This window comes from Pygocentrus nattereri, chromosome 15 (assembly GCF_015220715.1).
Source record: "Pygocentrus nattereri isolate fPygNat1 chromosome 15, fPygNat1.pri, whole genome shotgun sequence".
NCBI classification, from domain to species: domain Eukaryota; kingdom Metazoa; phylum Chordata; class Actinopteri; order Characiformes; family Serrasalmidae; genus Pygocentrus; species Pygocentrus nattereri.
In genome coordinates, this window is record NC_051225.1 from 17,144,449 (window position 1) to 17,172,039 (window position 27,591).

The following is a 27,591-nucleotide window of genomic DNA, read 5'->3' on the forward strand; positions in this document are numbered from 1 at the left end:
ACAGTGAGTGGACAGTGTTTAAAAACTCCAGCAGCACTGCTGTGTCTGATCCACTCATACCAGCGCAACACACCTACTTTCAAATTATGAAGGTAAAGTCTTGAGATCAAAACCACCCCCTTTGTTTTACAAATGCATGTAGACATAATTTAGACTGACCGAACTGACCAGTCTTTTGTTCCCCCGGTTCCACTTATGCAGAACCCATCACTGCTTTTGAACACAATGAACTTTCCTGAACCCAGCAGTGGTCCCTGATCACCAAGTCAACCCCATTACTGTAAGTGTAACAAAAGTAGATTGACAATCACAAGAAAGTGACATCATTTGATCCGATAAAAAGGCAGACTGTAAAATTAACAGGCCCATTTTTCATTACCTTCCTGATCAGTGATGTGAAGCTAAACATTCTTCTTTCCGTCTCTGCAGAGAACTAATGCCATGCAAAGCTTTACTTGACCCGACTCCTTGCAAGACTTAAGTTTTATTATCCCTGTGTATATGAAATATACACCAAAAATAAATTGAAAATTGAAATAAACCAAAAAGTCCATGAATTACACAGAACTGTATTGAAAATTAGAAAGTATCTCCAATCCAACAAACATTTCTTTCTATCACATCATGAAATCTCAAAAGTTTATCCAACACAAACTCTGAACTGAGCGACATCTTTCTTCAACAAGAATGCAGGTGCAATACTGTCATTGATAATTAGTATGGTTCACTTGAGCTAGACAGAAGGTGGAAATGTAGATCACGTTTCTAATATTGTTAATTATATGATACACAAGAAACTAAGACTGCAATTTAAAAACGAAGACAAGATGGGAGTGACAACCTGCCTGAAAAGTGAACTTAGCCGAGGATGACTTGCTTATCATATACATATAAACAAAAGCTTTATGTGTGAAGAAGCAGACCATTAATTATTTAATGAAATAATCCACAGTACTCACTAATGATATAAAGCATAAGTGTTTCAGTGTCCAGAGTTTTTGTTTTAAACAAATGTTAACTGTGTTCATGTAAAAAAACAGGGTTCAAGGGGATCATATCTGCAGGTAAATTGGCACTTCTACCCCCGTATTCAGGTGTGACTGATCTGCATCAGCAGTAAACGTTTTCCATTAACAGGAGTACATAATGCCATGCATGTTTTCTCCTCCAACAAGTAAAAATTTAACCAAACTGCATAAACGGTAAGTGGCAGAACTTCACACCGGATGTCCTGGAAAAACATCACAATGATCCAGTTGTTTACCCTACACAGAAACACAGAGACAGACGAATGCATGTTTTAAAGACGGGCACTGCACTAGTAGGGGCAGGCTGGACTGAGCACTGGACAACAGGAGGAAAACCCAGCCCTCAGCACAGTGACACAGTGCCCCGTATGATAAAGTCTAGGAGGGGGAGCACTTTTAGCTGAGCACTACGTGCCGGTCGAAGACGGACTTGCGCTGTTCCTGGACCTGCCTCCTCCAGCGCTGCTGAGCATACTCCACTTTATTCAGCATATTGGGACGAGAGCGTGAGCGAGACAGCACATCGTGGGCATTAGCGAACGGCTGTTGGTCCTACAAACCCAAGGAAAAACATTATTAGTGGAACATTAAATCTGTGGTTCAATGCTTACATATTTCTAACGTGTTCCAAGTGATAGGGTGTTACAGTACTATGACCTGAATATTAGTAGGAAAGGCGGTCAAGGAAACATCACAAACACATACCCCAACATCGTCTTCACTCTGGATGAGCTGTGAGTGGCCGAACAAGCGCCTCTTCAGCATGGGCTCGAGCAAAGTCAAATAAACCATGTACAGCAGGAGGAGCCCCAGCACAGACAGGTAAATAATGATTGTTGCCTGCAAAACAGGAAGAACTGTTGCTTACCCTTCTAAAATGAATGGAGGACACAGCAGCATCTTTATCAGAAATATCATTCTAATACTGAGAAGGGGCCCCTTTGCCCTCAGAACCACTTGGATTCTTAGTCATAGTAGAATGACTGCAGATTTGTCAGATTCTGTGAATCTCCAGCTCTACCACTTCCTAAAGTGCTCTACTGGATTCAGATCTGGTTACTGGGGAGTCCACTGAGGTACACAGAAACTGTCATGTTAACAGAACCAGTTTAAGATGACTTGTGCTTCCTGACGAGGTGCATCATCATGCAGGAAGTAGCCATTAGAAGCAATAAATGGAAGCATGTGGTCAGTAGCAATACCGTGGCGTTCAAAAAAATGCTTGATTCATGTTGTTTACGCTGCATTCTGACCCAACAATCTGCAGAAATGGAAATAAACCAAACCAGGAAACTTTTATTTTTCTTCAATCTTCAGCTATTCCGTTTCACTTGTGCCCACTCTTCTAATCTTGGCCGACAGGAATGAAACCGGATGTGGTCCTTCTGCTTTTGTGGGTCAGCCGTCTCAAAGTCCAAAAGACTGCACGTTCAGAGATGCTTCACCAATCAACACTGTTGTAAAGAGTAGTTATTTGGGTTAACCTGCCTGTAAGGTTGAACATGCATGAAAATTCCAGATCAGCAGTTTCGGAAATACTCAAACCGCCCTGTCTGGCACCGACAATGCCACAGTCAAAAGAGCTTCGAAGACACTTTTCATTACATTACATTACATTACATTTACATTTAGCAGACGCTTTTATCCAAAGCAACTTACAAATAATGTGGTACACAGAACAAACATAGTCAGGCCTTAAAGGAGGCCAAGGGGTAATAGCGGGGTAGAGAAGGGAAGGAGGGCAAGAAGGAGATGAGGTTGGTAGTGGCTAGATTTGCAAGAGGCGATTAGAGCAAGTGCTCCCTGAAGAGCTCTGTCTTCAGGAGTTTCTTAAAAATAGCGAGGGACGCCCCTGCTCTGACAGCGGAAGGTAGCTTGTTCCACCATTGGGGAATCAAGTATGAGAACAGTCTCGATTGCTTTGTGTGAATGTTTGGCAAAGCTAAGCGACGTTCATTGGAGGATCGCAGCGGGCTGGAGCCTATCCCAGCAGTCTTCGTGCGGAAGGCAGGATGCACCCTGGACAGGTCGCCAGTCCATCGCAGGGCAGACACACAGACACAGACAGTCACTCACACACTCATACCTAGGGGCAATTTAGCATGTCCAATTGGCCTGACTGCATGTCTTTGGACTGTGGGAGGAAACCGGAGAACCCGGAGGAAACCCACGCAGACACGGGGAGAACATGCAAGCTCCACACAGAGAGGATCCCGGTCACCCGGCCGGGGAATCGAACCCAAGGCCCTCCTTGCTGTGAGGCGACAGCGCTACCCACCACGCCAGTGTGCCGCCCCCATGACCAAATTGTAAGGCAAATTATTCAGTAACTGCATGAAATAAATGTATATTTTTATTTTATTTAGTCATGTATTTTTTGCAAAATCTCCCCTCAAATTAACAGAACGTGTTTTATGACAAACACATATTACCATATGCTTACAATTTATTGCTGAAAGCCAAAAATATCAGACGCTCTTTGTGTTATTTTATAAAAGTAATGTTTACAGAGCAGATCACTGAAGAGACGCCACCTCTTTATAGTTTATAGCCCGGATTTGGGGAAAAATGGGTCAACTTTCAGTAGAAAAACAAACTGAGTTCAGCTTTTTTTATTACAAGGGTTTAAAATTAAAATAATTGACTGGAAAGAAGATTTACAGACTCATACGACACCCAACTTCTGAATGTAGCTTATGAAATAAGAAAGTTATGAGGAACCTGACGAAGTGCATTTCGGTGCCACTGGTGGTCCTGAGGAGTTAAAAGGTTAACTGAAACTCTTGACCATTATAGGCTGACTGCATGGCTGAGTAAGTGTGCATGTGTTCCTGATACAGCGACTGGTGAGTGTATACCGAACCAGTCCTGCAATGAACTATAGGCATCACAGACGATTAAGAAAAGGTAGAACACTTACTTTAATCGTTCCGGAGCTTCTCTCCTCGTACTTGCATTCACAGCGAAGACAGTAAGCCTCCACGTCCTTCCCTTCGACTGGCATTGGCTCGACAACATGGAGGCAGTTGCTGTGAACATGAAAATGCATTGGTCAACATTATACTAGCCACTGCACCAGCAGACCACTGGTTACACCAGCATTACAACACCTGGGTTACTGTTCAACTCAATTACCAGTCCTTCAGTGAAACGTTTTGATTGTAAATCTGCCCTTCGATGTCTTTATAAGGTGGGCAGATGCATTTACATCGGATGTCTTCGGATTTCTGCAAAACAGAAAGTAAATCAGAGAAATAAACGGAACAAGGAAATGAGTTCTAGGCTTAAACTAATGGTCGATAAGCGGCCACGGGCTGGTGGTGTTCTGTGTATTTCGCTTTAAAACACTAAACCACAATACAGGAACACGATATGCAGCATTTTTCAACTTATTCAATCAAACTGTTCCAGCTGATGTTAGCATTCAGGCTAATGCTAGCATGCTAAGTCGGATCTCGTATTTAGACCGAGCACTAGGCTAACTCAGCTTATAAACTAACAAGCATGCATTTCACACCAACGCGTTATAAACAATACCAGAGACGCTATTAAAGGATTAAAGCCGAACCCCGAACCTTGGCTTCTGTCTTCTGTGTTGACAACATGAAAAGAAAACAAATCAACAGACCGCCCGCGATGCTTCGGCTCGGCGGCAACATCATCAACCCTCGAATCGACGAGTACTGACTTTAAATCAGACGTCCGTGTAATTTAATGGCTGGATTTTGTTCAAATCCAAACCACCAGCTCACGGCTAACTGGCTGAGGCTATTCTTCCCCACAAATCAGCTGACCATCATTCCTCTCGGAGACAAGTCAGCAGGAACTATAGAGGCGTACGTCTGCGCGTCCGCCATGTTGGGGAGGTCAAGATCCGCTTGTGAACAGATTTACTTGTATTGAGAGACGAAGAGTCTCAGGATTCAATCAGCAGTTTTAAAACACCTCGATGTCGCTGCTGGACTGAGAATAGTCCACCAACCAAAAATATCCAGCCAACAGTGTCATGTGGGCAGCGTCCTGTGACCACTGATGAATGACTGGAGGATGACCAACACAAACTGTGCAGCAGCAGATGAGCTATAGTCTCTGACTTTACATCTACAAGGTGGACTGAAGTGTCTAATAGAGTGGACAGTGAGTGGACACAGTGTTTAAAAACTTCTGCAGCACTGCTGTGTTTGACCTACTCATACCAGCGCAACACACACTAACACACCACCACCACGTCAGTGTTACTGCAGTGATGAGAATCATCCACCACCCAAATAGTACCTGCTCTGTGAGGGTTCCTTGGGGTCCTGACCACTGAAGAACAGGGTAAAAGGGGGCTAACAAAGTATCAGAGACACAGATGGACTACAGTCTGTAACTGTAGAACTACGAAGTCCACCTATATAGTAAGTGGAGCTAATGACATGGACAATGAGTGTAGAAACAAGGAGGTGGTCAGAATTTTACAACTGATCAATGTAATATATATATATTGTTACGTGCACATGGACAGTTTTTGCATGTTTTGCAGGTGTGGGCTCAGCCTCTGAAGGAGCTGCTCCTGAGAAGTGGGTGAAGCCTTCTCCTTATAAAAGCTGCCTCTAGGGGGGAATGGAGAGCAAGAGGGAGAGACAGACCACCAGAGGACAGCCACAGAAGAGCATATATATATATATATATATATATATATATATATATATATATATATATATATATATATAAAATATATATATATATATAATATATATATTATTCCCCTGTGTACCTGCGTCTTATTTATTATCTACCTCAAACTAGTGGACTATGGACAACAGCATATTTCATAGTTTTAATTCATAACTTACTGTACAACTGTACATTGGAATAGTGCAATATTAGTGTATATGTGTATATTTAGAGTCGGTGTATATATATATATATATATATATATATATATATATATGAAAAATAAATATATATATATTAGATATTTATATATTTTTTCATATTTAAATTCTGTAAGGGGGCTACGCACCTAAGATTTTCACTCCACTCCAGTTGTATCTGTTCAAGGGAGAACCACTTTCCAAGGCTGAAAAATAGAAAAGTCTATTTATAAACTGACTCTGTCACCTCTAGGCTATGGCTGCATGGTGGTAATTCATAGCAGAGCCACTAACTAGATGAAACTGCTGTGTCATACATTTTAACTACTGGATCTGTAGTTAAAATGTATGACATTTGCCGCATACATGTATGAATATGCCGCATACAGAAGAAACATGTGGTAAGTTCTTCTTTAACAAAGCTGCAGTCATTTTAATGCTTTTCCCCTATTTGTGAGACCACATCATCACATAAAAACAAAACAGCACAGAGTTTATTTGTATTTATTTACATGTTAGATGTACAGACATAAAAATATAGACTTTAATTTAATCTCTATAACAAATGAGTAAGTAATCCTAGCTCAAAGTCCTGTAGTCAAAAGGTATTGCAGAATTCCCAGAACTGATCAATCAATTTGCAAATCTGTAAAATTATGTGTGCACCGGTTTTCCGGACTAAAGATTAAGCCTGAGCCTAAATTAAAGAGACTTTTCAGTGGTTATTCAACACTTGAACTTTCAATACTAGGTCTAATTCATGTATGGGAAACTGGCCCTTAATATTCCAGAGAAAGCACAAAGCCATTCTTTCGTTAGACAAGTTACTCAACAACCAGTGCTGTCCAGAATTGCTGACCTGGAAAAAACTGCATATTTTAACACATTTATTACTGTGGACAAGTGAAGCATACAGACTCTCTACCAGGGTGGCAATCAGGGTTCGGGCCACCATACAATGAAGAAATACAACACCATGAGAGTTTAACTGAGTCTAATACCTTTTTACATAATATACAACAATTCAAATCATAAATGCTTTAACTGCCACTACATTTTCTCTGGTAGTGCTTTGAAGATTAAAAATAAGGTGATATGTACTACATATATATATCTCATATACAACTCATCTCAACAAGCAACAGAGAAGATCTCCTTTATTTCTTAGTACCAACATGACTGGCATGTACTGTTTATGTAATTTCACAAATTAGGGAATGAACAATCATGTGGTGCAGGAATGGTTTTAGCTTGTTTCGTTGAGTTGAGAAGTAGGGATGCATTGATATGGGAATTTTGGGCCTTCAGCCGATATTTTTCTTCTACATATTTGTCAATGCCAATGCTCTTGCCAATATATGCAATTGTGAATGCATGCATCCGGATAAGCATTGTGGATTGATTTTCAGAAGATTACAAATGCAGTAGGTTGAGTTTGAAAAAGTTCTGCTATCTTTAAAGCAATTATCTGCATATGATTCCAATATGATTGTGAAGAACAAAAGCATTTTGATGTCCAAGACAGCTTTGAGTAAGATTTTCTGTCACAGAAATATATCAGTCTTTCTGTGAGATTTGTGCTCTCATACCCACATACATATTGTAGATATAGGTCTAGATGGTTTGGAATGTGAAGTAGCATCACAGCATCACACTGTATCTCATCCTTACAGCAACAGTGGCAGCTACCAATTCATTCAAAGGAAGTAAAGTTCATTTCCATGTGGCAAAATATCCCAATAAGGTCATTAGGGGAAAAAAACCTCTTTGGATACCACTCGTTTGTCTTCTGACTCCAAGGCGTACGCTCCAGTCTTCATACAGCCGAGACGATTTGGATTTATTTTTCCAGGTTCGTATTTCAGTATTTCGGCTGTATAGTGACTCCATAAAGAGTTTTCTGCAGATTATTTTTAAGGACGCAAAAATCGCAGAACCTTGGAGCGAAGGAATTTGATAAATGATTTTGGGAACATCTCTCTGGATTCTTGAGCCGTGTAATTGAAGAAGTTTTGTGGATGAGCCAGAACATCAAAGAGACACTTCATTAGTTTCTTATCCTGAAGAAAAAACATCAAACATTTAGAATCAGCATCTCAATCCCCAAAGAGAAAATACCAGAAACACTGTGCTGCATTTCTACTTTTGTCCACAAGGTGGCACTACAATCTCATTTTTTTTCAGTCCTTTACTAAGCGCTCTAAGGAAAAAATGAGAAACTTCATCGTACCTTTAGAATTTCCTGATGGTTTTCAGAGGCGTATAGTCTTCCATCCCGGACTATGTCCTCAATGAGCTCCTGGTAGTCCTCTGACAACAAACAAAAAAAAAAAAATCAACGTAATTCACATTTATTTTACACATCTACAACATCTCATGCTAATTTACTCTTACCATCATATGTTACATAAGGCACCTGGAAGCCTTTCCCACTGTTGCCCTCATTGGACCTGAACTGGATCCACAGCTTCTTGGAGCGTGAGGTGAAAGCAATGGGTCGCTCGTATGTCTGACAAGTCTCATACGTTGTCACTGAATTTGGAAGAGCTGTAGGGCACAAATAAAAACAGCTGGTCATTCCAGTGGTGTGTTTTAACAGGAGGATACACATATACATAGCTCATCATCTTCCCTCAAGATTCCAGAGGTTCACAGACTTCTATTCTAGATCAATGAGCTGAATCATTTTTCATTTTCACTCACAGCTCTTCCGCATGACCAAGTAGTCCCCACACTCATCCTCCATGGGGAGGAAGATCTCAGGGACCACGATGAGGATCCTGCGCTTAGGAGGTGGATTGATAATCCAGGTGCACTCGATGTTGGCTGGGTAGTCACCAGGGTAGTTGGGTGACTCGATGTAGCCGGTGTAGTCTCCAAGCTCCCCTCCACAGTGCCTGTCTGTGATATGGTCAGAAGGATGTACTGAAAAGTTATTACATGAAGAAATAATGACACAAGCAGAAGGTGAATTAAATTGATTTACACAATGAACAAGTGTAGCTGATCAGCTGAGACATGTTTGATGTCCTTTATTTTTGCACCAAAGTTATGAGAGTAATGTAGTTAACAAGTACTGGAAGCTTATAGCCACTAGATTAGTGTTGTGCACATTCCATACATAAATCGCCACACATCAGTTTATTAAATTACCCCTAATAGACCTGCTTATGTTCTACCTGACACTGTATGACATTGTTATCTATCTAAATGAACAAAAGTACAGACAATTTTCAGGCTTTAAGATGGCTGGAAATATTGTTTTTATCCATGTGGTGTCAGGGGAGAGTGGGGCACAGCCTAAGACATCTTGAATTTTGCTAAATAATTTTAATTTTAAACATATTTAAGCAGAATTAATCATTTTTACATATAAATGATGTACAGGTTTCTACTACAAATGAAAACAGACTTTCCAGCATCAACTGTCTGGGAATAATTTAGCCAAAAGTGGTCGGAGATCAAACCTTATAACTTATACAAAAGACAGAGTTGAATGTAACACAGTTAGAGGACCAGCTGTAACAGCTGCTATACATTATAGTAAATCCTAACGAACACAATTATTCAATCCAATTATATATTTTTTGAACCAGACGAGCTTTTCAACACAAATACATTAAAAATCTATGGAAAACAATTAGTTTAACACACACACACGCAGACACAGACACACAGACGCACACACAGACACACACATATACACATTATCTATCTTATGCTCCTGGGTTGCGGAGGGAGTGTTGGTGCCTATGGGCAGAAGACAGGAAACACCATGGATGACCCAAGAGGCCAGTCCATCACAGGGCAATATCAGACCAATAAAATTTAAATATATTTACATGATGCTTATAGTTCATTTCTGATGAATCTGTGCACAAAACCTCCAAAACCTTTTACATATGAATGTGTACATTTCTCTCATAACTTTCTGGCAGGCCTAGTTGTAATGCTGCATTACAAAGAACCCTCCCTGTGTGGACACTGGCCCAGCTAACCGTGCATGTTACAGCCTTCAGGAAGGAGATCACAATAATTCAGACGTCAATTCACAACTCAGTAACACTAAGGATGACAAATGTTACTTTAATTGTATAAAATCTTGAAAAATATTTGTCAGATTTTGCTGTAAATTTCACAGATAATGTTGTTAGGAGAATACAGGAAGATGATCAAAACCATGTTCTACTTGAATCTGTTTAACTACATTAAAAAAAATGTTTCATTGTGACCCACTCTTCATGACCTGTTATCTATTAGTCTTGCAGCTCCAGCGCAAAATCAAAGAAGCTAATTTCACACCAAACATGTTGATCAACTACATTTGTCCTAAGGGGAAAACTGTGAATTAGATTTCCGTCTGAATCATTGTTTTAATCTGAAGCTCAGTTTCTTCCTCTTTTTACTGTTCTGGTGCTTCTGTGTTGCCTTATAGAACTTTATTTGCTCCTTCTGAGCTAATAGAAGACATATCTTGCGTACTTTTGCACTGCGTGATGTTGGTTGAACCATCAAAGTCAGTGGTGGTGTTTCCAGGACAGGCCACACAGTAGTTCTGGCCAAACTCCACCTGGTATGTCCCCACAGGGCAGCGAATGCAGCGATGAGTGCTGGTGTTGTAGTAGTGCCCAGGAGAACACTGCACTGTTGGGGGGGGGGAGAATACAGAGCATTGGGCTTTGAACACCCCATATTTAATCTTTGTCAGAGGCTTTTAGCAGCTATCTGGGTTCTGCCACCAATTCTGCCTCTGCAAGTTTCTCTAGAAAGGAACATTTCACATCGACCCTCTGACTTTTCTTACATCATAACAAATTAATTTTGCAGAATTTTAAATAAATAAATATCCCCTTTAAGCACTGAAAGCAAGTTATCTTCACCTTTGGTCTCGCAGGCCTGGAAGGACACTGCACCATCATGCTTGGTTATGAGATTCCCACCACATGGGAAACAGAAGGTGCGACCCATTTCCGGCTGGTAGGTGCCTCGGGAGCAGGGCCGACAGGGCACAAAGCCGTCAGGAGAGAACTGCCCAGGGGAGCATTGCCCTAAAGGCCAAGAACACAGAGAAGATCTGAGACAGGCCAGCTGTGGTCTCCTGTCAACCCCTCCTCTCAAAGAAAGCAGGCTAAGATGATGTAATGCAAGTTCATTGTCTTGGACCGCACAGGCCTTTCCACATCTCTTAAGTGACATCAACAAACTGGATGCCATTGAAACAGCCCTGATAGCCCCTTTTGTTGTGTCTGTCAGGAGAAAGCATAAGATTAGATCTGGGCCTTGGTGACTAACTGCCTGTGATAACCGTGTGCTGTCAAACAAAAACATGGTGGCGCATTTTCCTCTTCACACGAGGCGGCAAGGGCATCTTTTGTGTGGGTGAAAGAATCAGCAGTGACTATTCTTAAGATTCCTCTACATCACAAATATGACCCACAGCATCTGCTGGTGAGATTTTTATCAGCACAGGTAAGCTTCCTACTCGTTCCTACAGACAAAAAGCAGGAGGTGATTCAGGCTATAAGAGAAAACGTCTGATAGAACAAGCTATAAAAGATAATGATGCTTGGATAAAGCTTTGGCAAAAACATACAAACAACTGGGTTACCAACAGATCTGAGAGCAGAGCAACTTCAGTGAGAGGGAACATCTCGGTGAAAACAGGCTGCGGGCTTGTCCGTTCAGGGACAGCTCTTTTAAAATGTCTCACCTCCACACTCTGCGATGCTCCGGGCTCCTGTAGCTCTCGGGGTGGTCCTGCCGTCCTCCGGACCTGGGCACACCTCACATGACACTTGTCCTTCCTCATCTTGGTACGTCCCGGCTGGACAGGAGACACACCTCCCCTGGTTGGTGTCATAGTATGTTCCAACACTGCAGCTCACTGGATGGAAGAAACATTGGAATGTGATCAAAATTAAACAAATACTGAAGACGCCGTCATTAAAACATTCAGGCCCTGTGTTACAGCGCTACTCTTCAAAGATAATCAGTCACAACATGTTTGGTGCTCAAAGTTCACCTTTTCAGTTTTGCCCTGGAGTCACGGGGCTATCAAAGTTTATATACACCACTGCCTCAAATCACATGGGGCTGTTAAAGGGAAGTTTAACTGATTTCACCAGATTTTCCCATAATCCTTTCACTGAGATATACATACAGAGAGGTTTCCTGTGGGGACTATTTTGCCACCATGAATGTTTTTTTTATATGTTTAAGGCCAATAAAACTTTAATAAAAAATCTCAGATATGAGGCAACATATTTGTAAGCATTTCATGTGTTTTTAGAGGCCCTTTTGACATCTGGTTCTTGTTTCTGCAGTTTTGACTTGGTAAGACTTTGTTTAAAGATTTAATGATACGGAAATATAAAAAATGGTATAATTCCACTTTAAGACATCTCAAATAGACACTGCCCATAGTGTCCTCTGTTTGAAAATTAAAACTAAAATATGGTCACCCTAGGTTATCAAAAAAAGGGCAAAAGGGTAGTAGCAGCCATCTTCAAGCCTAGATTTTGTCTGTAGATTTTGTCGTTTTTATAGATAAAGTATATAAGGGTCAGAAATCAAAGAGAAAAGCCCATTTTATATAGCTGAGCCCATTTATGTGGTTAGAGGCAAGTGTGTGATGAATGAGGCATGCAGGTCTCAGGATGCTTACCCAGCTGATCTTAGATCCTATTAATTCAAGGGTGTTGTCATGCCTCAGACTGTATCGGACTCAATGTCCCACAATGTTTCAGGAGATCACATGACTATGGACAATCACATGCTTCACTACCAGCTCACAGTCTCCTGATTATTAACCCGACACACCTGTGCATGATGACCTAGTTACTTTGTATATAAGCCCAGGCTTCAGCTAGATTGGTGTGAAGTATTGTTTCTCCCTGAGCATACTGAGTGTTTACTTTGTTGGTCTGAAGTCTGTGTATTGACCATATCTTTGTTATTTTGATTTTGCCTTTTACTCTCCCCCTTTTTGTACCTTCACCAGCTGGTTTTGTGTATTTGAACTTGGACCTTTTTTTGGATTGTTTTTTGACCACAATATTGTCTTCCCCTTGGATTTTGGTTGTCTGTGCTTTTTGGTATTTGACCCTCACCTGTTTTTGACCCTGATACCCGTTCTCCTGTATTAAACATTTTTTTGTCTTCTTATCAGCACGACAGGCCGCAGTTCCAAACAAGCAAAAGCTCTCCTGACTCTACATGTCTACTTGACTTTTCATGAGGTGGTCTCCTGCTTTGTTGGCAGCCACACCAGCCTTTGCGGACAAGACTGGACACTCCTGTATTAACTGTTACTTACACTAGCATCATATCTACGATATAAAACAAAGGAGCCAAACCTTAGATGCTGAACATGTCCTGGCCCATTGACCACATTTGGAGGAGGGGGGGTATTTGTTAACATTTGACTTTTTTTTTGCTTTAAGCTCTTTAAAAGGGCATCACGAATCATCCTTGCACAGCTGTACCAAACATTCCAACAAAGAGGACGGTTGAGCTTCTTCACAATCCCATCATAAGCACCTTTTAGAAAGCAGGCGCTGCACAGCTCCCAGGCAGCGTTTTCCACCCCTTATCTCACAAAAACCCATAAAGACTGATTACAGGGAAGCCAGCAAAGTTATTTTCATGTTTGCTTTGTAAAAACAAAACTATACAGAGTAATTTACAGCAAAGCTGTCAAGTGTGTTTTGCACATGCTGGACTGAACTGGCTACTGACTCTGCTCAGGGGTGACCCGGTGTAGGGGAACTGGATGTGACTATTTAATGAAGTTAATTAAGTGCCTCAAATAAGCTCTTTTTAGCTTTGCAAGTCTGTTTTTAAGTAGGACAACATTCCCAGGCAGCCAAACTGAGGAACAACATCTAACTAGAGTCAAATAAAGGACTTTTCTAACAAGCCTAATTGCTTGATCTTTCCCTTAAAGTACATGAAAGTGTAACTCTCAGGATCAGCTCGATTTTTTTCTTCTGTTTCTCTTGAACAACGACCATGAAGAAACACCAATGCATTGTCTCAGAGGAGGAGAGGAAAGGAAGAAGATGGAAAGTGTGTGTGTGAGAGAGCGAGAGATGGAGAGAGAGAGAGAGAGAGAGAGAGAGAGAAACCTTGAAGCCTTTGTAATGCAAAGTGGTGATTCTATTGAGTTCTCGAATTGATGACCCCAAAGAGGTTTAAAGGACCTTTCACCTCTATTCAAGTCCCCTGGACTCTTGCTTATTTGATGACACAGGCGAACACTATGGTATCACAGCAGTAAGAAGCTGAACCTAATAAAAGGGGTCAGGATTGTGAATCCCCCTATTGAGGGGAGCCCAATCGCTCCCCGCGCCCCATCAGGCAGGGGCCCAAACAGCTGATGCTAATTGATTCCCATGGTGTCGCTGAAGTCAATTTTCTCGAGCAGTTCACTGGCTGGGGTCACATTGAGTGGCCCTCCCTAAGAAGGAATTTGGCACTTAAACTACCCGCTTGAATAAACAGCCCTGCTGAAACATCTCCCTTATGAAAACAAACACCCCAACAATAACCCACTGCATTTGCATGCTACAGAAAGAGAGGGCAGCAAAAAGCACAGATATTTTCCAAACAAGCTGTGTTTATTTCTGGTTGTTTCAGGGTAGTGGTCAGAATTTGTGAGCTTTCTAACACCCCTGAATGAAGCATGCGTCACTTTACCACCAGAACTGCTTCCTAAAATAGAATTAGAACAATATCTAGTGTATCAGGAGTTTGAATTCACATCGATAAAGCTTTTGGCAGCTCCTCAGTCAGTTCACTACTATTTAAAAGACACTACATAGTGAACAGTAAATTAGTTGCACCCGAGTTAACAAGTGAACCACTCTGACAAATATCAATATAACTGCTGCTCATATCTATCCTTTTTCAAATATATAAGTGTATTGCACAGCACTAACCCAAAAATAAAGCATCAGTACAGTTTTGTAGTTCAGTCATAAGGACGTTGCAAACAATACACATTTCCAAGGGCCTTCTACGTCCCTTTTCCCACAGTGAAGCTCAGAGGCTGTGCTGATGTGGGGATTTTTCCTCACCCACTCCAAGCCCCATTAGGGTTTACAATGGAGTGGGCAAACTGAAAAGGCTAAACTGCACTTAGCGAAGGCAGTCCGGTGGGGGAGGTGGCGATGGGGACTAAAAAATATAGCTCCTTTTAGAGAGGCTCTTTCAGCTGCCTCTTGGAAATTGTATGTCTGCGCTTCTTAGTCATCCCCCAGCCTGCCTAATGATGCTATGGTCCTTAAAGTTTTCAAAACTGTTACATAAAATTAACAGAAAAGTCACGGCTGTGTATTTTTGCAGTTTATGTCACAATAACGCGAGTGTGATTCGCAATAACACAGTAGTGAAAAAGTGTCGCAAACTAAAATTGATTTTTGTAATGTCATCTTTCCTGTAAATCAGAAGTCATTGTATAAAAAGATTGCAAGTAACTTAAAGGTCACTTCAGTCCTCTCTTATCAGGCTCAAGTTGAAACGGCAACTAGATTGGATCAAATGCTTGCAGCCCAACCCCCCATTGCAAGAGAGAGAGAGAGAGAGAGAGAGAGAGAGAGAGAGAGAGAGTTAAGCTGGTAAGAGGCAGCTGAAAGAGCGCTTTAAAGCTTCTATAAACAGCAGACATACATCAGACTCGAGTGAAGAAACTCTTATTTTTTTTCACCCTTTCACTGTTTTTTTCAGAGGACAGAAAAAGCAGTGGACACAGCCATGGACACAGGCTAAGAAAAGAACTGGTCCCTCACAATGTTGACAAAGTCCTTAAAAAGCTAATGGACTAAATGTCCAGACTTACGATGGTATCATAAAAGAAGCCAATGAGCTTTCAAGCTTTGGCACCAACAGACCTTTTGCAAGAGTCTCTTTCTTGGTACCTTATCTGCGTTAGAAACAGAGTCATCCACACAAAAGGTCCAACTCCAACCTTTGAGTTTATTCCAGAGGCGCTGGGGAGAGACGGGCGCCGAGTGGAGAACGTACTGTACATGGTGGACGTGAGCCATGCCAGCGCTGAAGCTGGAACAGCTCGCCGAGACAGGAGCCAACAGCTTCCCTACAGGCCACTTTCCACTCCCCCAGACTCACCCCTTTTAACACCGCACACACTCCAAACACTCTACACTGGACACAGTGTAATATACTGTGGCCAACATGGATGAAATAAGCGTTTCAGTCAAAAGAACTTCCATTAAAACTCCCAGCTTTAGTAGATGGCAGCGGACTAACTGACAAACTTCAACATCCTGAAGTGTGAGTTAAGTAAACGCACTGTGCTTGAATCGAGCAGCAGAGACACACTCTGTGTTCAAAGCAGATTTGCTTATGAAGTTTCTGATATTGTATGACTCTGTATACTCTAAACATATATAAACGTACACCGTAAAAAGCTTCTGATTTAGTTGTTTAATTGTAGTTGTCCTTTTCTATAGACAGCAGTGGGGCTGAATGATTTACTGTAATTTAAATACAACCACTGCACAATATAATATGAATTTAAATCTGCTTTCTGGCCAAAAAGTCCGTCTTTTTCTGACTTGAGGCCTGAACAATGAGCACAGTATGCCAGATTTCTGGGTTAATAGTGGTTGTATTGGCACAGCAGTTCTTTGGTTGCTTCTAACACACTTGATCTATGTAATGAAGGCCTTTCAGTAGCATCTGAATGTCAGGACCAGGAGTGCTGGATCTGAACTCTCTAGGGTGGTAGATCCCCAGGACCAGGTTCAACAGCCATAGCTCAGTGTTATTGGCTTAAATTTCTCCCCTTAAAACTTGTCAAGACGCCTTTGTTTATTATGTAGGCTATAATCATGCTCAGTCTTTAACTTCAACTAAATATCTATTTAATGCAACTTGAGGTTGAGAGCAACAGATTCTAATTCTAATCTCTAAATCTAACCTTGACTTCAACCTAGACCACCAGAAAATTACCAGAAAATTTGTTAATAATTTAAGTATATCGCTGTTATCTGAAGAAAACCTTGTATCTCCAAAATGATAACTTTAGTGAAGAAGGATAAAACTTTACCCTGTCATGATTGGCCCCTCCCAGTCTCCCCATGTGCTTTTTGATTACTTTTGATCTTATACATGCATTTGTTTTGGTTATCAGTCCTGCCCCCTTGTTTTCTTGACTCCGTCCCTGATTCGTTTCACCTGTTTCCCACTTGTCATCCTTGTGATTATTTAAGCCCTGTGTTTGCCCCTAGTTTTCATTGGTCTTTGTTTGTTTGTTGGATGTATGTATTGTATTCTCGTGTTTGTTTCTTGTTTGAGGTTCTGTGTTGGTTATGTATGTACCCCGATCTGTTCGCGTTGGCTCTCTGACCATGGACCGTTATGACCCTGATTTTGGATTTGCCCACAATAAAAGTTGCTTATCTCAGCACGTGCGTCCACCTCCTCGCTCCCCAACGTAACAACTCATTGACTTAAGTCAATGGAACCAGAATTTTTTCCAAGTCATTTTGGGCCATTTCTTTTGATCCATTAATTTACACACTATGTAAAAAACAACAGGCGTTTTTAAAATTATGTGAAAAACTGAAAAATGAGATTCTGACAGCAGCATATATAGATTAACTAAAGGGGAAAATCAAACTAAAGACTGTGCTATTTTTATGTTTTATATTATATATTTAAAATATTTTTCTAATATGAATAAAAGATCTTTCAGCCCTAGATACCAGTCCATTATACATCTATCATACACTGTGATAACTGGTGGGGTATGAGCTTCCACTGCTTTTTAGCTTTAGTAGTGCAAAACTAAAGAAGCAGACACTGGACCCCAGACATGTCTTGGCGGAACAACTACTTTTGGGTTATGGGAAAAACTGTGCGTTTCCTATTGATTTAAGACCCCCAAACAGGGTCTACTGTACACCTCTTGTATACCTTATCATAGTGAACAGCTAGTCACTCACCACACTTCTTGTTGACTAGTGTTTGTCCAGTGCCACAGTGCTCGGATGTGTCCACAGGCTGGGGCAGTTTCTTAGCCAGTTCATACTCTGAGCCGGCGAAGTGCAGGTGGAACTGCTCTCTGTTGATGGATTTGCGTAGAGTCCGGATGGTCTTTTTTAGACGCTTCTCGGAACGCCGCCTCACACAAGCCAGGTCACAGCCCTCTGCTGAGAGAGAAACGCTCGATACTAAACCTCGATCACGGCAACACCATCATACACACAAATACACACACAGCGTCCAGTACATGCACACCCTCCACAAGCTTATCGAGATAAACAAGTACATGTTTCACCCTCAAAACAGGAGATACTTTCACTAATTGATTTATTTTAGTAAAAAAAAAAAAAAAAAAGCAACAAGACGAGCATCGACAAATCATCACTGCCACAAGAAAATACACCGTATCTCAGGCTTTGTAGGAAAAGGGGGAAAATTATTTAATGCATGTTTTTCTTTTAATTAACTAATAATTTCTCATTAATTTTTGACTACTAGTGATCAATTTGTCATGAAACGTTCAGACAACATAAAGGAAATGAGAAACAAAAAAAAAAAAAGACAAACAATTTGGAGCAGACAGTGAGAAGCTGAGTGTTGGGTTAAATGGAAACGGGTATTTGCAGGCACTGCAACGAAACCAACCTGTTACCTCCTCTAGGTTCACATCCAGTTCAAACTGGGCGGTGATGGACGAGCCCTCATCCTCGCCCGCCTTTCGCCCATGCCGACTACGCTGCCTTCGGCCTGAGGAGCTGCAGTGCAGCCTCACAAAGCTAAACTGCACATTCTCTGTAGGCAAGGGCCTTTTATCTGAAGAAGCAGACACAAAAACAGACATGAGTGAGGCTGATTTGCCAAAAAAGACATTACGGCGTTCACTCAGCAAGTAAGGGAATGAATCGCTAATGATAATGTAATCAAATCATTTTTATCATTACATTAGTCATTTGATTACATTACAAATAAATTCTTTAATCTTATTTCACCACAATTCTACTTTAAATTAGTTCAATTGTTTTTTTACATTTGGAAATAGCCTGACTTTGTAATGTGGCCCAAAATGAGTGTTTTACTGAATTTTATTACAATTATTACAAAATTTTACAAAAGTCACTCAGTTGCTTGTATTAAACAGCAAATAAAACATAAAAATGATCAAATGACATTAGTGAGCAATTTATTTTGTGATTAATTTTCTTAATTAATTCTTTCACAAATATACAAATGTAGTTCATCAACAGTTTGTCAGTAAGCATCATAACAGACAAATATGTTTTTTGAAAATGTGGGCATTAAGACATAATTTAAGGAGAACACTAGAGCCACTGACTCTTTCAGTGATCATTTATACTCATCGATAGCTGAGATGCTCGCCACATTTAACTCCGTTCAGCTCTCTCTGACACCGTCAGACTGAAATGCAGAGTCAGGCTATTCATAGTAGCCACTGCACCACTCATGCATGCATGACCTCACGGCACCACCGGCTCCATGACCAGCCAAGAAGCATGTTTTATTCTGTCAGCTCCCCTACATGAGCCACGACCACAGGACAGTAAACACATACTGACTGATCAGAGACCCTGCAGGACGTTGTTGTGTTACACCTGCCACCTCAGTTACCTGTCAGAGCTGTGTTGAAACTCTCAGTGAACTTGTCCTGACTCCGTTTCAGGCTGCACTTCCCCGGGCCAGATTTAAAAGTAGCTACTGTTTTGATCCTGTGGCCACAGGCAGCGTCTGACCCTGGAGGAAAGAAAGGAATCATATTACAAGACCAATAACTATCCTCTTATTTTTTACCCTCTTCCTTCTTTTCATTAGAACAATGTCTGTATTAAATCAGTCCAGTCAATACTTTCTTAGTGGTGAGAAGTGAAACTGTGCCTAAGTATAACTACCAAGACAATGAGTGCCACTGTCATTCCACTGTCCACCAGATACACCTGGCAAGGGCAGCCCACAGGTCACTGTATAAGAATCCTCTGTCCCTGCATAGACAACATACCACATCACCAGCAAGTTAGTTCAACACTAACAACCTGAAACAACACATACAATCTGATCTTCATTCATGAAGATGTTTATTTATTTATGTAGTCTGTCTTTGCTTTACTTACGTGTTAATCAGCATTCTTATCACTTTCTTTAACTTCATATCATAGTATAATTCATGTTTCTGACCATTTCTGTATAGATTGTAATGTATCACCTGTAACCATTTTTGATGCATAACTTAGTTTTGTAGGTTAACAATGGCTTTTATTACTGGCTTATTATTTTGGGATGTTCATTCTTTAATAAGAAACACTTAACAACCTAAACAAATCAGAAATAAATAAAATCTTGAGCAAATCCTGACAAAAACGGTGCTAAATATTGTTTCACATCTTAAGAAGCTGGCTTCTTATTCAATAGCTTTTTGTCAGAATTTTCTGTTCCACCTTAATCTGGCACCCATATATGTGCTTGGATGTAATTGCAGCACCATTTAAGGTTGAATGGGAAATTTGGAAAAGCAGCCAACTTGTGAATATACTGTCATGTGATGCATCTATAATAATAATAATAATAATAATAATAATAATAATAATAATCATAAACATCTTTATTTGTAAAGCATTTTGTCATTATTAGTCATATACAAGACAGAGATGGGGAATTTCCACAGAACTCCAGATCAGTAGCTCTTACCACTGCTGATGTTAACCTGCGACTGGCAGGTGAGGTAGCAATGCTCAGCCCCTCCATGCTTGCTGCAGTTCAGTGTGGGTTTGGCCAAGGCTGCCTCTGCTGGAAACCCATCTGCTTCTGAACGTACAAGATCACAGCAAACTCGCGGATAAAGAAACACAAAAGGATCTCCCACAGACTAGGAAGTGTAAAGCAACCGGAAAACTCAACAAAGAGGCTTTCTACCTAAAGCCTTAAATACAGCAGGGAAAACAGTTGCAACAGTTACAAGTTACATACAAGTTAGTGGTTTGAGACGTGTGACAGCAAAGAAAACACAAGAAAGAAACAAGGAAGTCAAAGTATCTCCTGTTTTTTTTTCTTCCAGCAATGGAAAAATATAAGGCATGTTGAAACGCTGTTTGATCAAACATACAGAGCCCAGGGGGCAAAAACACTCAGATCTGCTGCCATCTTACCAACACAGTCCTTCTTGTTCCAGTGCAGCCTGTAGCCGGCATGGCAGTGACATTGGAAGCCCCCCATGGTGTTCTCACAAGTGTGCCTGCACCCTCCGTTGTTCACGCTGCATTCATTTATGTCTGAGAACAGAATTCCAGACTTAAATATTCACAATCAACACAAAGTTTAAATAACAGAGACACTTTACTGAACCACACAGTTGACCCACCCATGCCCCACAAACATGTTCCTTCATAGAACCTGCTGTGAGGCTGGGCAGGTTTTGGAGAAAGCTGGTAAAAATCTAATTTAATCTAGTTTGATGTTTAGTCACACTGTCATTATCTCACCCTACATTACAGATACAGCTGACTGAATCATCTCCTAACTTCATTTAAATTTGACTTGTTTGTTTCTTGTGGGACTTCAACACTTCTGCTTCACTGTTGTCACTAAAACACACTTCAGCACATTTTCACTGTTTTCACTGCTATTTGCCTCAGTATTGTCATTATCTGTGCTTGTACAGTCATTACTGTACAGATTTCTGTATATTTCTAGTTGTATATACGCCTGTAGACAGGTTTTTGTATATATTCTTCTTTTTACTTTATATCACACTTATTATTATAACTGCCCTGTGTTGTGTGATATACTGGCTGCTAAATTTCCTTCAGGATCAATAACTCTATCTGTCTGTCTGTCTATCTGTCTGCCTATCTATTTGTCTGTCTGTCTGTCTATGTGTCTGTCTATCTACTGGGAGAAAAGAAGTAAAACATAAAATATGACCTGTGCGTTAGTTATGGCCATACGCTTCAAATACGTTTAGTTCAGCAAATAAACAGTAACAGTGCATTAAAATGTGCAGAAGTTTATTTTAAAAATAAATAAATATAAATAAATTGATAAATAAACTGCACTAAAATGAACAGAAAATGCTATATTTACATCTTTTCCCTGTAGAAGAAGCAAAAATCAACAAACATCCTGACTTTCACACATGGCAAAATGTGGCAAGTTTGATAAGGATGATGTCTGGAGGTCTCTGCAGAGTCTAGTTATTTCAGCCACACATGCTCCAGCTAATGAAACAATAATGCATGTGCATTAGTGTTAGTAAGGAGGTTGAGCATGTTAGATGGACAGGATTATGACCACTGCCTACAGATATGCAGGCTATGACTGCGCTACCAAATGGGAAAGATGAAGCTGTGAACTTTCTAGTCAGCATCAGATGATGTCCTTCAAAAGTCTGTCAAACATTTGAGAAAAACATACAAAAACAATGTACATATACAGTAATTTTGCAACAGTTGCATTAAAAGAAAGTTATTTATGGGCGGAGCCAGGGGCATGGCCTGGGATTCTGGGGCTGAAATCCAGAATCATTTTTAACTAGCTCCAAACCTTCACATGCTACTCAGAAGATAACAGAGACAGAAAAAGAAAGAAAATCAATAGAGACAGACAGACAGAGCCTGGGCATCTCTCCCATCTTTTTCTCTTACAGATTTGTGCAAAAGATTAAATGCATGAATTTTCTGTAAAAAATGAATAATTTTAACCACTAAAATTCCCAGGTTTATTAGACACTAAGTCTTATTATTTACTGCCTACAGGGACTCCATTGCAAACTGGCTGAGCTGTTTTGAAGTTCTGTAACAAAGCATCTCCGGCTCGTTTACAACTAGTTCAAAATGCTGCAGCCAGAATGTGAACTGGTACGAAGAAAAGAGATCATTACTCCAGTTTTAGGTCCTTACACTGGTTCCCAGTGCATTACAGCATCCAGTATAAAATGGCATTGATGGTTTTTAAAGTTTTGAATGTGTGGTAGTGGTGTTCGGAAGGTGGGAATCCCTTTTGTTTTATTGTAAAGCACTTTGGTTTTAAATGTCCTATAAAAATAAAATGTACTTACTCACTTAGGTTACAGAAGTGTGTAATAAAACTTTGGCCTTTTAAGGGATTTTAACTTATTAAAACAAGTAAAATGGTTGTTTTAAAACCTCAGGTTCACTGAACATTAAACAGTAAGTTCACATAACAGTCATCATGTACCTTCTGTTAGCTCATAATTTGAAGTATAGTAATATTACAGTTTGAAGGCAGTCAGGGTTCAAACCCACTCCGAAGCACCTTTACAGTGTCCAAAAAAGTACTGCACATGAAATAAATATATTCCAATGTACAAAGGACACAAAATACTGTAGTCCTGCAGACCTTGAACAATGCTCATCAGCACAAAAATTATTAAGACAGAATGTTTAATATTTAAAATACTTTTTCTTGTTTGGTTTTAGGCAAGAAGAGTTTCCCTGAATGACTAATAGCTGAAAGGTTTCTGTGTTAGCAGGACATCTGAGACGAGAGAGAGGATTAAATATTATTGGAGAAACACCCATTTATCTCACATTTATTTTACTTTCTGTTATAACTGCTGCTGCTGTTGAGTCAATGCTCATTTTGTGGATGTGTAAAATCTTACATTATTTAAAAAAGTAGTAACTGCACACAAGTTTCAAAACAATTTGCAGAGACAATGTCCCAAAACAAGTTCTTACATGTCATGAGAAAATGTTCACAAATGTGACATTTGACATGTATCTCATACATGATGATGAATATTAACAGTTTTATTTACGTAATTCAGCTGTATAAATACACTGCCATTCACTGGCCAAATAATATGTTTTGTTATTTTATATAAAAACACTGGCATTATGTGGATTTAAATGCCAAACTATTCACCAAAAGTCAAGGCCCGGGTTAACAACGACCACCACCAGTAGGGTGCCGGTGGAAATTGGACTACTGTAGGTCGAAGACCATCAAAGAGGAGAGGAGGAAGGCGGGTTAGAGTAGGAACTCTGAACATAGGGACAATGACTGGTAAAAGCAGAGAGCTTGCAGATATGATGGAGAGAAGGAAGATAGATATTCTGTGTGTCCAGGAGACCAGATGGAAAGGAAGCAAGGCCAGGAACATTGGAGGTGGATTCAAACTGTTCTATCACGGTGTAGAGAGGAAGAGAAATGGAGTAGGGATAATCCTAAAGGAACAGCTTGGGAAAAGTGTTCTGGATGTAAAGAGAGTGTCAGACAGGATCATGAGCCTGAAGTTGGAGGTTGATGGTGTAATTTTGAATGTGGTCAGTTCATATGCACCACAGGTTGGTTGTCAATTAGAGGAGAAAGAGGAATTTTGGAGTAAGATGGATGAAGTGGTAGATGGTGTCCCTAGAGAGTAGGGAGCATAGGGTAGCAAGGCCTAGCAAGGCAGCATAGGGTGGTTGTTTGTAGAATGAGATTAGAAACAAAGAAGAGGAAGAGAGTGAAGACAGAGCCAAAGATTAGATGGTGGAAGCTGAAGGAGGAGGATGGTTGCAGGCAGTTCAGGGAAAAATTGCAACAGGCCCTTGGGGGCAGTGAGGAGCTACCTGAGGACTGGAAAACTACAGCTAAGGTGGTGAGAGAAACTGGCAAGAATGTGTTGGGTGTTTCGTCTGGTCAGAGGAAAGAAGACAAGGAAAGTTCGTGGTGGAATGAGGAAGTCCAGGAGAGTATTCAGAAGAAGAAGGCAGCTAAGAAAAAGTGGGATAACCAGAGAGATGAAAGAAGTAGGCAGGAGTACTGTGAGGCTATTCGCATAGTGAAAAGAATGGTGGCAAAGGCAAAGGCTCAGGCCTATGATGAGCTGTATGAGAGGCTGGACAGTAAAGAAGGAGTAAAGGACTTGTATCGTTTGGCTAAACAGAGAGATAGAGCTGGAAAGGATGTGCAGCAGGTTAGGCTGATAAAAGATAGAGAGGGAAATGTACTAGTGAGTGAACAGAGAGTATTGAGTAGATGGAAGGAGTACTTTGAAGAACTAATGAATGAGGAAAACAAGAGCGAGAGGAGGACAACGGGGGGAGAGATAGTGGATCAGGAAGTGCAGAGAATTAGTAAGGTGGAAGTGAGGGCAGCTTTAAAAAGGATGAAGAATAGAAAGGCAGTTGGTACAGATGACATACCTGTGGAGGTATGGAGATGTTTAGGAGAGAAGGCAGTGGACTTTTTAACCAGGTTGTTTAACAAAATCCTGGAGAGTGAGAGGATGCCTGATGAGTGGAGAAGCAGTGTACTGGTCCCCATTTTTAAGAACAAGGGTGATGTGCAGAGTTGCAGTAACTACAGAGGTATAAAGTTGATGAGCCACACCATGAAGGTATGGGAAAGAGTTGTTGAAGCAAGGCTAAGGCAAGAGGTTCAGATTAGTGAGCAACAGTTTGGTTTCACGCCCAGAAAGAGTACCACAGATGCAATTTTTTGCGTTGAGAGTGTTGGTAGAGAAGTACAGAGAAGGTCAGAAGGAGCTACATTGTGTCTTTGTGAATCTAGAGAAGGCATATCATAGGGTGCCAAGAGAGGAACTGTATGAGGATGTGGTACTGTATGAGGAAGTCAGGTGTAGCTGAAAAGTATGTTAGGGTGGTGCAGGACATGTATGAGGATAGTGAGACAGTGGTGAGGTGTGCAGTTGGAGTGACAAATGGTTTCAAGGTGAAGGTAGGGTTACATCAGGGATCAGCTTTGAGCCCCTTCTTGTTTGCAATGGTGATGGAAAGGTTGACAGATGAGGTCAGGCAGGAGGCTCCATGGACCATGATGCTTGCAGATGACATTGTAATCTGTGGTGATAGTACAGAGCAGGTGGAAGAGAATCTGGAGAGGTGGAGGTTTGCACTGGAGAGGAGAGGAATGAAGGTCAGTAGAGACAAGACAGAATACATGTGTGTGAATGAGAGGGAGGCAGGTGGAAAGGTGAAGATGCAAGGACTAGAGGTCGTAAAGGTGGATGACTTCAAATATCTTGGGTCAACCATCCAGAGCAATGGACAGTGTAGAAAAGAGGTGAAGAAGAGGGTGCAGGCAGGATAGAGTGGTTGGAGATGGGTGTCAGGGCTGATGTGTGACAGCAGGATAGCAGCAAGAGTGAAAGGGAAGGTTTACAAGACAGTAGTGTCCTGCTATGATGTATGGTTTGGAGACTGTGGCTCTGTCTAAAAGACAGGAGCCTGAGCTGGAGGTGGCGGAGATGAAGATGCTGAGATTTTCGTTGGGAGTGACAAGGATGGACAAGATTAGAAATGAGCAGATCAGAGGGACAGTGAAGGTGGAGCAGTTTGGAGATAAAGCCAGAGAGGCCAGGTTGAGATGTGTTGAGAAGGAATAGTGGATATATTGGTCAAAGAATGTTGGAGATGGAGCTGCCGGGTAGAAGGAGAAGAGGTAGACCTCAGAGAAGGTTTATGGATGTAGTGAAGGTAGACATGGAGATGGTTGGTGTAAAATTAGAGGAGGCAGTAGATAGGGCAAGATGGAGGCAGATAATCCGCTGTGGCGACCCCTAAAGAGAGCTCTGTTTATCAATCTGGACTACTATCAAACTACAATTTCTCTTCTTACAGTGTCTGGATAATTAACCAGCTGTAGAATCCTCTTTTATTACCACTGAATTGCTTTATATTTTTGAAAAAAATGATTGCAAACTTTTAAACAGCAAATTCATCTGTATAGTATTGATAAAAATAAAGATAAAATATTTATACTGTTATTGATTCTCTTCCTGTTTCTTGCCTACCTGCTTTAAAACATATTTAAAGCACCCATATTCTACATTTCATTTGCCCACTGCCATCCAGTTATGTTGTGTGGTTTTATGTACCAAAAACACATTTTTCATGACCGTTTTCTCTTTATCTCTTAAACAGGCTGTTTTAGTTTGTTATGCCTTTAAGACCAATATATGTAAATGAGCTCAATTTTGATTGGCTGTCATTTACTGTTCTTTGATCAAAAAGCACTTATAAATTCAATGCAAATGGGCGGGGCCAAACTGCTGTAGGCTGAATAGGCAGATATATGTAAATGAGATGGTTTTGTGACATGCTGTTTTTGCTGTGTGGACTGTATGAAGTGGATAGTAATGGATGGTACTTTCTGATAATTTTATAATGTTTATACAACACACCAAACTCTTTTGTATGAGCTGTATGAGCTTATTTCAAAAAGGCAAGGGAAATCTGGTTTTTCTTGATATGGGTCCATTAAACATTTAAGAAAAGTCACCATTTGGACTGAGGCTGGGCTTAGACCCATATTATCTCTCAAATTGCTAAACATAGCTTTAAAGCTAGAGACATAAACATGCAATCATACGCATGGAACATGGCAGCGAGTCCTACCTCCACAGCGTGCAAGCCCATAGAGTGTGTAGCCCTTATTGCACACGCACTGAAAGCTCCCAGGGGAGTTCACACAAGTATGGTCACAGGTCCTCTCAAAGAAGCACTCGTCGATATCTATAATTAAGCAAGAAATATATACAGACAGTGCAATTTAATTATACCTGACTGTCAAGTCAATGTGGGCCCATTTTGGGTTCTAACATCAAATACTGAATATGAAAGAAACAATCCAAGTCTTGGTTAATAATAACAGGGAGAGGTGCATTCCTCTGAGCGTTTGTACCACGGAGGGTGTGGAGACTGTATGCTTTACCAAAATCT

General features: G+C 40.7%; 2 protein-coding genes across 5 annotated transcripts in view; both read right to left on the bottom strand.

The window, feature by feature from the left end:
• Window positions 1-549: 549 nt before the first annotated feature.
• Window positions 550-4,836, bottom strand: tmem9b (TMEM9 domain family, member B). Its single transcript, XM_017700634.2, has 5 exons — window positions 4,604-4,836; window positions 4,164-4,255; window positions 3,949-4,057; window positions 1,734-1,868; window positions 550-1,580 (listed from the first exon to the last, which is right to left on the bottom strand). Exons 1-5 carry the CDS (start codon window positions 4,688-4,690, stop codon window positions 1,425-1,427), a joined length of 579 nt encoding a protein of 192 aa, XP_017556123.1. The 5' UTR covers window positions 4,691-4,836; the 3' UTR covers window positions 550-1,424.
• A 1,539-nt stretch (window positions 4,837-6,375) lies between these two features.
• scube2 (signal peptide, CUB domain, EGF-like 2) overlaps window positions 6,376-27,591 on the bottom strand; it is a 32,166-nt gene continuing 10,950 nt past the window's right edge. For 2 of the 4 annotated variants that reach the window (XM_017700632.2, XM_017700629.2), the window contains exons 10-23: window positions 27,268-27,384; window positions 21,052-21,174; window positions 20,594-20,710; window positions 19,801-19,890; window positions 19,523-19,645; window positions 18,542-18,709; window positions 17,857-18,063; window positions 11,598-11,771; window positions 10,768-10,935; window positions 10,370-10,531; window positions 8,591-8,788; window positions 8,282-8,434; window positions 8,118-8,197; window positions 6,376-7,947 (exon numbers count right to left, since the gene is read on the bottom strand). In XM_017700632.2, the coding sequence (XP_017556121.1) occupies window positions 7,801-7,947; window positions 8,118-8,197; window positions 8,282-8,434; window positions 8,591-8,788; window positions 10,370-10,531; window positions 10,768-10,935; window positions 11,598-11,771; window positions 17,857-18,063; window positions 18,542-18,709; window positions 19,523-19,645; window positions 19,801-19,890; window positions 20,594-20,710; window positions 21,052-21,174; window positions 27,268-27,384 (2,027 nt within the window). In that variant the 3' untranslated portion in view covers window positions 6,376-7,800. The remainder of the gene's footprint in view (window positions 7,948-8,117; window positions 8,198-8,281; window positions 8,435-8,590; window positions 8,789-10,369; window positions 10,532-10,767; window positions 10,936-11,597; window positions 11,772-17,856; window positions 18,064-18,541; window positions 18,710-19,522; window positions 19,646-19,800; window positions 19,891-20,593; window positions 20,711-21,051; window positions 21,175-27,267; window positions 27,385-27,591) is intronic. The other 2 variants (XM_017700630.2, XM_017700633.2) reach the window with 2 other exon arrangements.

Coding starts and splice junctions, on each gene's coding strand:
- tmem9b (XM_017700634.2), bottom strand. CDS start 4,690: ATGATGTTGCCGCCGAGCCGAAGCATCGCGGGCGGTCTGTTGATTTGT. Junction 4,058..4,163: donor AACGTTTCACTGAAGGACTG/GTAATTGAGTTG, acceptor TCATGTTCACAG/CAACTGCCTCCATGTTGTCG. Junction 1,581..1,733: donor AGAGTGAAGACGATGTTGGG/GTATGTGTTTGT, acceptor TTGGGTTTGTAG/GACCAACAGCCGTTCGCTAA.